General features: G+C 49.5%; 1 protein-coding gene across 3 annotated transcripts in view; it reads left to right on the top strand.

The window, feature by feature from the left end:
* Nucleotides 1-13,705, top strand: part of LOC140409247 (receptor expression-enhancing protein 1-like) — a 142,167-nt gene that overhangs the window by 60,394 nt on the left and 68,068 nt on the right. For all 3 annotated transcript variants that reach the window (XM_072497577.1, XM_072497575.1, XM_072497578.1), the window contains exons 3-4: nucleotides 5,584-5,660; nucleotides 10,837-10,957. In XM_072497577.1, the coding sequence (XP_072353678.1) occupies nucleotides 5,584-5,660; nucleotides 10,837-10,957 (198 nt within the window). The remainder of the gene's footprint in view (nucleotides 1-5,583; nucleotides 5,661-10,836; nucleotides 10,958-13,705) is intronic.

Here is a 13,705-nt window from a genome sequence, read left to right as displayed (position 1 = left end):
TGCTAACACATCCTCAGGCTTATCCTCTATTTCTGTCGAGGAACCTATGAGGGATGATACTGTGTGTTTGTTTTGGTGAAATGAGCTGATATAGCTTTGTATCGGTACCAATACGGAACGGTGATGTTTCCTTGTTGCTTAATGGTTAGTCTGATATGTGGAATGGTACGGAGTTGATTTTCAAATCATTGTTACTGTTGACTGTTTAATAAACAAAATATTCTCAAGTGGTTTTGTGTGTGTACATGTGCCGTGTCTCAGACGATGATTATTGCATCGCATTTAAATCAAACTTTGAAGCTTTAACAGTTTGTCTGAACTCAAGATGAGTCAGCACCATAGAGGAAGTAGCCAACAATCAAACACACGGCTACAGCACTGGGGATATCCCCGCAAGCATCGGGACCATCGGGTAAGAGTGTGGATCGGGGAGGGCGCCTGAGCACCATCTCCCTTATGTTGCAGGTAGGGGTCTGGAGTCCTAGGGTTCCTGCGTGGCTGGGGGTGAGTGTGCCGAGCGAGGCTTTCCAGCACAACAGGCTCTCTGAATGGCACTTCGAGAGAAGGCAGAACATGTAAGGGTGGGTGAGGCTTAGGGGATTTGAGGGTCTCGGGGTGGAAGCCCTAACAGTCTCTCACCTTCCCTAATTCCTTACAGATAACAAAATGGATGGTGGTGTCAATCCCGCAGAGCATGCCCTTGAGGTGCTCGGTGCTGAGACAGTGCGGCACATGTGCCATGTCCTCGCAGACAAGGCACCCTGTGGAGGAGGAGGACACCTGCTCCTGGTGGCTGTGATGGTCACTACAGCCTTGATCCTCTATGCTGCCTGTTCAGTCCAGGGCTTGAGAGGGGGATACAGCCCCAAGTGCACCCATGAGGTCATGGATGCCTGTATGCCCGGGCATCAGATTTTATCAAATTTGAGCTGGATTAAACCCACCCAGACACCCAGGCTACAGGATTCTCTGCCATCGCTGGGATGCCCCAGGTCCAGGGGGTAATAGATGGCATGCATGTTGCCTTGCGCGCACCGGGGCAACAGGGAGGTCCTTCATCACCAGGATGGGGTTCCACTACCTGGGCAGCACGGTAGCATAGTGATTAGCACAATTGCTTCACAGCTTCAGGGTCCCAGATTCGATTCCGGCTTGGGCCACTGTCTGTGTGGAGTCTGCACATCCTCCCCGTGTGTGCGGGGGTTTCCTCCGGGTGCTCCGGTTTCCTTCCACAGTCCAAAGATGTGCAGGTTAGGTGGATTGGCTATGATCAATTGCCCTTACTGTCCAAAATTGCCCTTAGTGTTGGGTGGGGTTACTGGGTTATGGGGATAGGGTGGAGGTGTGGACTTGGGTAGGGTGCTCTTTCCAAGAGCTGGTGCAGACTCAGTGGGCCGAATGGCCTCCTTCTGCACTGTAAATTCTATGATAATCTATGAATGTCCAACTCATGTGTGACCACCACCTCCGGATCATGCATGTGTGTGCACCTACCCAGGGAGCGTGCATGACACCTACATTCTGTAAAATTCAGAGATCCCTGGTGTTTCGAGAACCACCCCATGGTGACGGGTTGGCTCTTTTGGGATAAGGGCTGGCTGCTGAGGTCCTGGCTGATGACGCCAGTACAGATGGCGGAGACCGGGGCAGAGACCCGATATAACAAGGCCCATGTTGCAACGTGCTGTCATTGAGCGGTGCATCGGACTGCTCAAAATGCAGTTCTGATGCCTGGACTGCTCTGGTGGTGCACTGCAGTACACCCCCCAGAGGGTCTCCTATTTTGTGGTGGTCTACTGTGCCCTCCACAACCTGACACAGCAGCAGGGAAACATGCTGGAAGAGGAGGAGGAGGGACATGCAGCCTCATCTGAGGAAGAGGTACCAGGACGGTATGGAGGACGAGCTTGGGGAGAACCTGCAGGAGCAGGCGGAGGATGGAAGACAGATGGCGGCAAGTGTCCGGCAAACCCGAAGAACCAGGGAGGCCTTCATCCTCACCACTGTGAAGATTAACGTGACAGAGACTTCACATGTATCAGGTGTAACATGTTTTAATGATGAACTACTATTCCATTCCCCCTAGCCACAAATAGTAACCCCCAACCCCCCCAGTGCCCACTCAGTGCTCCTCAATCTTCTTGGTCTTCCATGGTCTACTGCTACATCTAGGTGTGTCCCCAGGATGCACATCAGAGGTGATGGCAGCCTGCTGCCTTTTCCACTCTCTGACCTTTGATGCCCTTGGCAGATGTCCTCTGGAGGGCCTGGAGCTGGAGGGCCCGGACTGACTTATTAGTGTCACTGGCTTGGCCATGCCACCCTGTTCTGCCCACTTACCTTGAGATGCAACAGTGTCAGGAGGGGGGGAGGGGGATTCAGGGGGATTCGGAAGAGCTGGAGACTGCCGTCGCCTCCTTAGCGGCAGGCCCTGGATTGGTCTCCAGTGCTTCCTCCTCCCTGACTACCCATCATGCCTTGGGGGTCCCAATGGGATGGAGGGCCGGCTGGAGTGAGCTCCAGAGGCCTCTGCATCATCAGGCTCTGCCAGCTCTGGAGTCTCCCCATTATCTGCACCATGGTGTTTACGCCTTCAGCGATGCTCCTAAGTGATTTGGCCATGCTCTGTCGTGCCTTGGCATTGTCCACCTACATATGGGACATGTCCTTTAGCGACTGGGACATGATGTTGAGGCCTTCAACCAAGGCCGTCTCAGGCTGAGCCATGCCTTGCACACCACCACGCAAGATGCTGACCTTGTGCTGCTGGCTTTCCGCTGCGGTCGCCACCCTAGCAGTGTTGGCCTTGGTGTCACACAATGTCGGCATCATTTCCTGCGCTTGTAGCCTTTGGGACTCCTCCGATTGGCTGTGCACTCGCTGGAATGTCGCTGACATCCCCTCCTGAATCTCATGCCTGTGCCCAAGCATCTGCATCAGCTCCAGAGGCTCGGCATCTGACTGGGATCCAGCTGTGTCTTAGGATCCAGATGACTGCTGACTCCCTTCGATATTCCTGCTTCGACCTGATGTGCACCAGAAGCCTGTCCACTAATGTCGCCCACCGAGTTGTGTGTCTCTGCCTCAGTGGAAGGTGGGGGTGAAAACAGTGACGCCTTGATGGTGGTTGCCTCGGATTTCTCCTCCAAGGTGGTCTCTTGGGAGGCGGGAGAGGGGAGGAATGACTCCAGATGGATGGCCCCATCAGATAGAGATCCTGTGAGAGAATTTTTTTTGGGGGGGGGGGAATTTTTTATTTAAAACTAATTTGTAACTCCCCCCCCAAGGTGCCGCTGCTGTTGGTTTCCTGCGCTGTTCCCTGAGAGTCTGCAAGCGACCTTCTGCCCCGGGGATCCCTCGACCCCCCCCCCCCCCCCTCCCTTGCCCATTTAAGTCTTCTCTGCTCTCCTTCCTGGCTGCCCTCTCCCAACTTCCCCTACCCCCTGAGGCTTGACCTGCCAGGCCAGCCCTGCGCTTGGCCCTAGCCCGCCCCTCCTCCTACTCTCCCTGGGGCCCCCTGACCTACGCTAGCTACGCTGACCCCTGCCCTTGGCGCCTGTCTGTCTACCACCCGAGCGCTCGGGCTCTCCCCCCACACACCATTATCCTGTGAGAGAATTGACATGTGGTCAGTGAGAGGGAAGGATCATTTTGTCTGACATGAACAACTCACTTGAGACAGGTCATCTGGATAAGGGGGCAGTGGATCCTCACCTCTCTGGAGCAAGCCAACTTCGCTACCGGTGACTGCTCGCTCCTCAGGCAACCCCTTGATTTCCAGGGCGCGATCCTCAAAGAGGGCAAGGTCTCAAATCTCTCGCACTCCCCCTCCCATCTGGGCCCTTTCCTGCTTATTATGGGCTATATTCTGCTGTGGGGACAAAGAGTGGGCATTGAGAGCTACACGCTTGATGGATCGGGGGGTCGACAGCACGTGGTATGTGTGGGAACTGTAACTGGACATGAAGGGGTTGTGCTGGTGAGTGCCAGGGGGTTCTGACGAACAAACATGAAGATCGGATGTGGGGAGGGTGCAAGGTGTCAGCCAGTGAATTACTGGGGGTGCGGTCGGGGTTGGAAATTTGAGGGGTGGCAGGCAGAACTGATACCAGGAGAGAGGTGGTATCTTGCATGCAGCTCGGTGAAGGTCATTGGTCTTCTTCTGTCATTGGATGGCAGTCCTCTTGGTCATGCTGCCCACACTGACAGCCATTGTCACTGCCTCCCAGGCGGCATTGCTGACCCTGCTGCAGGTCCTTCTCTCTTTCACAGCGTCGAGAAGCCTGGCCTGGTCAGCATCCCCAAAGCGAGGAGCAGGTCTGCGTGCTGCCATCCTTGTGTGTTGAGTTGGGAGTGAGTGGTGAGGCGGTGTTCACAAGCAGCTCCCCCTTGTGAGCTGCGAGATGCTGAGATGCGAGTCTGGCGAATCAGATGGTGAGACAGTCAGTGATGGTGAGATGCGCGCGGGGGCTCATTTTCGGTATTAAGTGCTGTTAAATGCGGGCCGTGGCCTCGCCAATGCGGCTGTCGAGAAACACCCCGCCAAACGCACCCAAAGTGGCACTTAGAAATGTTCCAGTTAAAACGCGCAGAGACTTGCTTTACAGGAGACTGTCTGCAGTTGAAATGAGTTGGGATTGGGACCATTGGGCAATTGAATTTTTAAAATCTTGACACTTAATTTTGAATTGCATAAAGAGAAATTTGACAACAGCAACCATGAAATCTAGTATGGAAATCACAGTGTGAACAAAACACAGTCCAGTTATGTGGCTGCTTTATCATTCACATTTGTGTTGAACAAACTACCCTTTGTTTAGTAAATTAATGTAAATACTTGCTTACTGCTAGCAATGAGTGCTATCTGTAGTTGGTGGCCAGTGATTTATTTTTAAACAATAAATTAGGTACAATTTTCAATCACTCAAAGTTTCCCTTGAAGCCAGAATCTAATGAGAAGAACTGTCCAGATGTACTCCCAACAGCTGATACCCTTGTTTCCTATTGAACTGCAGCTGTTGTTTCGATTACAAATAAAAAGTGACCAGTCTTGCTGCAGGATAAATGGGGGGAAAAATCAGCTTCTGTGGTGAGATTGTCCGACAGGTGACAAATCTAAAAGAATACGTCAAACTGTTTCACATGAAGTAAATCCCTGCTGAGAGTATTTAAGTCTCCCCTAAACCAACAATCTCTCCTGGCTACAAGGACAAAAGGAGCAGCCATCTGGGAACACCACCAAGTTCCCCTTCAAGTCACACACCTTCATGGTTTGGAACTATAATACCGTTCCTTCACTGTCGTTGGGTCAAAATCCGCAGCAGCACTGTTGGAGCCGCTTAACAACATGGACTACAGCGGTTTATGAGGCAGCTCCCCACCACCTTTCCAAGGACTATTCGCAATGGACAATAAATAGGCCAACAACAGACACTTCCCGTGAATGAATTCAGAAAAGCCATGGGAAACCTGACTTACATATAGTTAAGATTAATTTGTCGCAGCATTTTCCATTTTGCATTCATGTCTTTGGAAAGATATAGTTTGATCAAATCTTGTTTTATATTTATCTTATTAACCCAGGTAAAATGGATGATGTACTGGATCATATTTGCACTGTTCACCACAGCAGAAACCTTCACAGATCTATTTCTTTCCTGGTAAGATTGTCTTATTGTTGTTATTCAATGGTGGCTCAGCATGGATTGTAGACAATTATCAATTCGTGGATCATAGAACATAGAATATACAGTGCAGAAGAAAGCCATTCGGCCCATCGAGTCTGCACCGACCCACTTAAGCTCTCACCCAATAACCCCTCCTAACCTTTTGGGCACTAAGGGCAATTTATCATGGCCAATCCACCTAGCCTGCACGTTTTTGGGCTGTGGGAGGAAACCGGAGCACCCGGAGGAAACCCACGCAGACATGGGGAGAACGTGCAGACTCCGCACAGACAGTGACCCAGCGGGGAATCGAACCTGGGACCCTGGCGCTGTGAAGCCACAGTGCTATCCACTTGTGCTACCGTGCTGCCCACTGTTATGGATGGGTTATGAAGTGTCGAGACCTCTGCCCTGCTAATGGCACACTGACAACAAAACCCAGCACTAAATCTGATTTTCCTTAGGCTACATTTGTTTTTTTTAAATTTTAAGTGCCCAATTCTTTTTTTGTCCAACTAAGGGGCAATTTAGCATGGCCAGTCCTCCTAATCTGCACATCTTTGGGCTGTGGGGGTGAGACCCACGCAGACACGGGGAGAATGTGTAAACTCCACACGGACAGTGAACCAGGGCCGGGATCGAACCCGAGTCCTTGGCGCTGTGAGGCAGCAGTGTTAACCACTGCACCACCGTGCCGCTCTTCTTAGGCTACATTTGTTGTCCAAGCCATGCATGTGCAGAGTTTTAATCTGGGTGGTGTTCAGGAGCATTGGGCAAGGTTATGGTCCTGAAACCAGGAAGTGTGTATTTCTTCGACCATCTCACTTCTTGCCAGTGTGAAAAGACTTCTTGTATAAAATTGGGAAATGGAAATGGGCATTTAATGTAATATTAACCGTTATAGGAATCTTGATGTATAATAATGTAATGGCATGTGACCCTAACACAGTCACTTGTTTCAGCTTCTCAAGGAACTCCCCAATCCTGATTCCAGGGATGGCGGGACTGTCATATGAGGAGAGATTGACTAGGTTGGGATTGTTCTCGCTGGAGTTCAGAAGAATGAGGGGGGGATCTCATAGAGACTTATAAAATTCTAACAGGACTGGACAAGGTAGATGCAAGGAAGATGTCCTCGATGGTGGGTGTGTCCAGAACCAGGGGTTACAGCCTGAGGATTCAGGGTGAACCATTTCAGACAGAGATGAGGAGACATTTCTTGACCCAAAGAGTGGTGAGCCCGTCGGACTCATTACCACAGGAAGTAGTTGATGCTAAAACATTGAATATATTCAAGAGGCGGCTAAATATAGCGCTTGGGGCGAATGGGATCAAAGGCTATGGAGAGAAAGCAGGATTAGGATATTGAGTTGGAAGTTCAACCATGTTCGTGATAAATGGCGGAGCAGGCTCGAAGGGCCAAAAGGCCTCCTCCTGCTCCTATATTCTAAGTATCTATGTATAATCATGATCTGCCCCCGACCGTGCTTTTCTCTCCAGCCGCGACATTAATATCATTTCTACTTTCCTGGGGCTTTCCCTGCTTGACACACAGCCCAGACCTTAGGGATGGAGTTTTCCCAGGATAGTGGAGCATTTTCTTTTGATCGTGTGGGGAATTAAATTCTCTGAAATTGATGTCAGCTCTGGATCCGTGTTCCATTGCCCCGCTGGCCTGACAGGCACGACACCATTGGATTTCTGTGCACATGTAAACCGTTGCGCATGCACAATTGGGTAATGGCGGCCATCTTGTGAAAATATCCTGCATTGGCAGGAGACAGAGGGCGGGATTCTCCAAAATGGAGGCAGAGTGTCCACGCCGTCGCAAATGCCGCCGCGTTTTACGACGGCGTGAACAGGACGCTCCCACGTCGAATTCTGGCCCCTACAGGGGGCCAGCACGGCGCTGGAGTGGTTCGCGACACTCCAGCCGCAGATCCCGGCGCGAACTGGGCGCCGCGGGATCCGCGCATGCGCGGTTGCGCCGGCGCCAATGACGACATGCGCAGTGGTGCCAACCGACGCATGCGCGGTAGCCTCGCGGAGCGCTCCGGCCCCTCACCAACATGGCGCCGGGGTTCTGGGGCTGGTCGTGCAAGGAAGTAGGCCCGGGGGGGGGGGGGGGGGGGGGGGGGGGGGGGGGGAGAGAGGCCGGCCCGCCGATCATGAGCCCCGATCGCGGGCCAGACCCCATCGGAGGCCCCCCAGGAACGGAGCCCCCCCTCTCCCCTCCCCACAGGCCGCCCCCCCCCCCCCCCCAAAGCCTTCGCGACGAGTACCCGCTGGCAGCGACCAAGTGTGGACGGCGCCGGCGGGACTAGGCCGTTTACGTGCGGCCGCTCGTCCCATCCGGGCCGGAGAATCGGCGGCAGCAATTCTCCGCACCTCGGAGAGGTCGGACCGTCGTCGCGTGAAAAAATGGTGCGACCGCCGATGTTAGGTGCCACATTTTAAGAGGAAAGGAGGAAAAATATCTACAAAATTATAAAATTTTACAAGGAGCCGACTCGCTCACACAGTCCAACCTTTAACCATACGAGGACAAGTTGATACGGCTGTTAAAAATAAACCGTTCTTATGTTTTATAAATAAAGGTATGAAACATAAAAGAAAAGAGGTAATGCCAGACACACACTACTCATTGGTTAGGATGCAGTTTTTGGTGGGTACTTTTGGAAGAATATCAGGGCCATGGAGAGGGTACAGGAAAGATTCACCAGATAGTCCTGTGGATGAGAAGCTTTAATGATTAGAACAGACTATGGGAACTGGGAAATTTATCATGACAGGAAAGGAGAAATCTGCAGGCTGTGTGGAAAGAGCAGGGAAATGGACAATGGGCCTAGGTCTGCAGTCCTATCAAAGAGCCAGTGGAGGTCTGATCACCCACACAACATACTCAACTAATAGTGGGTGTGTTTTGATCGGACAGTTAGAGAAAAACCAAAGGGGCAGATTGACCTATTCCTGACCATGTGCATACTGGATCACCTGGGCATAGAGCACAGAGAAAAACCAGATGGGGAGCAGGAACTTATTTCCAATCTCTTCTTCAGAGCTCATCAGCGCAAGTGAATTGGACATTTTCTATTTCAAGTGGGAAATCAAGCAATATGGGGATAGGGCAGGATGGTGCATTGAGGTAATAAATCAGCCGTGATACTATTGAATGGTGGAGCTTGCTCGAGGAGCTGTATGACCCACTTTCTTATGTCCTTATTAAATGTAACAAATGCATAAGGAGTTGGGTGCCAAAACTTCCTCTAATCAACATGGCATCTTCCCACTTCAACCATCCTGAGCCCTGTCTAGAATATATTGCCAATGCGTGATGAATTTGAAGTTTTGCTCTGTAGAGCCCCACACTGCTTTTCACACAGGAGTCTTACAGTCGGTCAATCTTCATTGCCTTATTCGATTGTAGATTTGCACTATGATCCCAGAGGTGAAAGGCCAGTGTTACCCATTGTGCCATCCTGCTCCCAGACTTTGGCGTTATAATCTGATTTGGTAAACTCCTGATTTCACATATATAACAAAATAAATCATCCAGTGGAAGTAAGAAAAACGCTGGGCGGGATTCGCTGAAGCCGCGCCGGCTGGGAGAATCATTTTTCCGTGTTTAATTTCACCTGTCATCAATATGCCCACTTGTCACCTTCTGACTTTTCTTGCAGTCCTCTTTGCGGTTAATCACGTCACACATGTTTGTGCCATCTGCAAATGTTGATGTTGTGCCCTGATATCCAAATTCAGTTCATTTACACATAAAACTGTCCCAACTGATCCCAGGGCACCATAATGTTTACATCCTTCCCGTCTGAAAAACATCCCATCTACTGCTACTTGGTATTTTCTGTCTTTTGGCCAATTTTCTACCATGCTGCAAGTTTCCCTTTAATATATGCACACTTATTTTCATCGGAAAGCCTTCAGTACAGCAACCTGGGCACCTGTCAATGCATTTTCTTCATCAACACAGTCTCTTATTTTACCAAAATAAATCTGCTCAGTTTATCAAACTATTTACCTTTTGAAAATCTGTGCTGACTGTACTAAGTCAATCCATGTTGTTCAAAATGAGTTTTGGGCACGTGGTTAATCACAGCTTGTTGATTCTGCTATTGAGGATCAAAGAGTCACAGAATTGTTACGGTGCAGACGGAGGCCATTTGCCCCAACATATCTGCACTGGACTTCCAAATGAGCTTTGTGACTTAGTGCCATTCCGCTGCCTTTTCCCCCTACCCCAGCACATTGTTTCTGTTCAAGTAATGCCCTCTTGAATGCCTCGATTGAACCTGCCGCCACCTGCAGCGTATTCCAGACCTGAACCACTCACTGTGTGAAAAAGGGTTTTCGATCCCGGCCCCGGGTCACTGTCCTTGTGGAGTTTGCACATTCTCCCCGTGTCTGCGTGGGTCCCACCCCCACAACCTGCACTGTAAATTCTATGATTCTATGAACCCAAAAAGATGTGCAGGTAGGTGGGATTGGCCACATTAAATTGCCCCTTGATTGGAAAAAAAAGAATTGGGTACTCTAAATTTATATTGAAAAAAAGTGTTTTCTCATATCACTTATTCATGATTGGCAAATCACTTTAAATCTGTGCCCTCTCGATCTTTTGTTTTTAAATTTAGAGTTACCAATTATTTTTTTTCCAAATTAAGGGGCAATTTAGCGCGGCCAATTCACCTAACCTGCACATCTTTGGGTTGTAGGGGTGAAACCCACACAGACATGGGGAGAATGTGCAAACTCCACACGGACAGTGACCCAAGGCCGGGATTCAAACCCAGGTCCTCAGCGCCGTAGACCTCAGTGCTAACCACTGTGCCACAGTGATGCCCCGCCCTCTCGTTCTTGATCCTTTTACGAGCTGGACCAGATTCTTCCCACCTACTCTGTCCAGCCGCTCAGAATATTTTACATTTGCCTGTCTGTCCCTTGTCCACATAAAACTCACTCAGTTTTAAAACCCACCCACGTGAGTGTATAGGTGTGCGTATGTGACTGTGCGAGCAGGTGAAGAACATGAGGGGTTAGCAAGTATCGAGTTATGTTTGAGGATCACCGTTTAACTTCTGTCTTGTGATGTATGTGAAGCTGGCCTGGTGGTATTTGAATTGTATAATCACAGAGGTTTCTCCGCTTGTCCCCGCAGGTTTCCATTTTATTATGAACTGAAAATTGCTTTTGTCATTTGGCTGCTCTCCCCTTACACAAAAGGCTCCAGCGTTCTCTACAGGAAGTTTGTGCACCCAACGCTCTCTTCTAAAGAGCAGGTGAGAAAACCTATGACGTGACTTCTATTTTCTAAAGAATTGGTTTTAAGCACAGAAAGCAATCAGACTCGGAGCAGGAGGAGTAGGCCATTCAGCCCCTCAAGCCTGTTCTGCCATTCAGCTAGGTTTTAATTCCATCGACGTTCCTTCTGTAACCCTTAATACCCGTACCCCACCAAAAGCTATTGATCACAGATTTAAAATTTTAAACTGACCTATCTTCAATAGCTCATTCTTCAGGGTTATGTCCACATGTTCTGGATTTCCCCCCCATCGGAAATAGTTTCTCTATCTATCGTATCAATTCCTTTAATATCCATTGAATCCCTACAGTGCAGAAGGTGGCCATTCGGCCCATTGAGTCTGCACCAACCCTCCAACTCTACCTATGTTCACTCCCCTGCATTATTCCCATAACCCAACCTAACCTGCACATCTTTGGACACTAAGGGGGCAATTTAGCATGGCCAATCCACCTAACCTGCACATCTTAGGACTGTGGGAGGAAACCGGAGCAGCCGGAGGAAACTCACGCAGACACGGGGAGAAAGTGCAAACAACACACAGTCACCCAAGGTTGGAATCGAGCATGTCTTTGGCGCTGTGAGGCAACAGTGCTAACCACTGTGCCAACGTGCCGTCTTAACTCACATAGACTGTCCGTGAGCAAGTCATGTGTCACTTGGGCCGAGGCCGAGATAGATAGGTTCTTGATTAATAAGGGGATCAGGGGTTATGGGGAGAAGGCAGGAGAATGGGGGATGAGAAAATATCAGCCATGATCAAATGGCGGAGCAGACTCGATGGGCCGAGTGGCCTAATTCTGCTCCTATGTCTTATGCACTTATGGAATGAAAGTCTTTGGTTGCATACTTCTCTCTTTCTTATTGCTGATGTAGATGTAAAGCAAAAGCTATTAATTTTATATTATGGTGGCTAAGGCAAAAACTGTGATTTTGGGGTAACAGTCATCACTGTGATGTTCCTTTCGTATTTGTGAATCAGACTTTGAGTTCTATGTTCTCCTGCTCTGTTCCGGGTGACAACAATCGCATACAGTTTGAAAACTTGCTCCTATTTAATCCTCTATTGTATATGAACATAGGAATTAGGAACTGGAGTTGGCCACTCAGCCCCTTGACCCTGCTTCCCCATTCAATAAGGTCCTGGCCGATCTGATTGTAAAAGTTTTAACATTTTCGACTTGTGTTTCAATCATTCGCAGCGGCCATGGCTTGTGTGGATGTGGTTTAGGGTTGTGTAGGAGTTTTGCAGAAGATCGGAGTCAGGAATCGCTTGCATCGGGTCTTTCAAAGGCGTTTGCTTGCGTCTTTGGGTTAGATTGCATTGGATTTGTTCAGTGTCACGTGTACCCAGTTACAGTGAAAAGTATTGTTCTGCGTGCAGCTCAGACAGATCATTCCGGACATGAAAAGAAAATACATAATAGCGCAAACATAAAATACATCATGTAAATACATAAACACAGACATCGGGTAAAACATAAAGGAGTACAGTGCTACTCAGTAGAGAAGATGTGTGGAGCGATCAGTCCAGTCCAAAAGAGGATCGTTTGGGAGGCTGGTAACAGCGGGGAAGAAGCTGTTTTTGAATCTGTTTGCGTGTGTTCTCAGACTTTTGTATCTCCTGCCCGATGGAAGAAGTTGGAAGAGTGAGTAAGCCGGGTGGGAGGGGACTTTGATTTTCCCCAGGCAGCGGGAGGTGTAGAAAGAGTCAATGGATGGGAGGCAGGTTCGTGTGATGGACTGGGCTGTGTTCACGACTCTCTGAAAGTTCTTGCTGTATTGGGCCGAGCAGTTGCCATACCAGGCTGTGATGCAGCCAGATAGGATGCTTTCTATGGTGTAAAAGTTGGTAAGAGTCAATGTGGTGAACTTCATTCTACTTTCCAAGCTTCATTGGAGCTTGTGAGCGGTTTGGGGAGTTGTGATTTGAAGATCAGGGAGGGAAGGGTCACCTGGGAAGCCCAGATATTAGACTAGTAATGGAAATGCCTCCCCATCTTCCACCCAAAGCCCAAGCGCAGGTGGGGTGAACCAATTAAGGGCCCCAATTGGGTGAGGGTAAGTGGGCTGGCCTAAGCCTCACTCACTGCATCCCCCCTGCAAAATTGTGGACATGCCAAGAGTGCATAGGTGGGTGGTGGAAAAGCCACAGAGAATTTTACAGGTCTCCCCACCTGGGGAGGCCTCCAAAATCCTCCCCTTGATATTCTTTTATGTCTGGGCACCCTTAAACTCTAACCATCTTAGAATCATAGAATGGTTACAGCACTGAAGGAGCCTATTTGGCCTTTTGTGTCCATGTCAGCTCTCGGTAAGAGCAACTCACTCAGCCGTCTTTTCCCCGTAACCCTGAATTTATTTTTTACAGATATCCAATTCTCTTTAGAAGGGCCTCCGTTGAACCTGCCTCCACCTCACTCTCAGGCAGTGTATTCCAGATCCGAACCATCCACTGCATAAAAAGATTTTTCCCCATGTCGGCGTTGCTTTTTTAAAAATAGAATCCCGACAGTGCAGAAGGAGGCCATTGGGTCCATCAAATCTGCACCAACCCTTCGAAAGACCACCCTACCTAGGCCCAATTCCCCGACCTATTCCAGCGATGTCACCCTAAGGGTCAATTTAGCGTGGCCAATCCACCTAATCTTTTGCTGATGATCTTAAGTTGCAGTCCTTCATCCGCCAACAGGAATGTTCTAACGTCTTGATCTTTGCAAAGGGT

The sequence above is a fragment of the Scyliorhinus torazame genome, chromosome 3, assembly GCF_047496885.1.
Source record: "Scyliorhinus torazame isolate Kashiwa2021f chromosome 3, sScyTor2.1, whole genome shotgun sequence".
Taxonomy (NCBI): Eukaryota; Metazoa; Chordata; class Chondrichthyes; order Carcharhiniformes; family Scyliorhinidae; genus Scyliorhinus; species Scyliorhinus torazame.
Note: the sequence above shows the minus strand (reverse complement) of the source record. Positions and strands in the feature narration are given on the sequence as shown.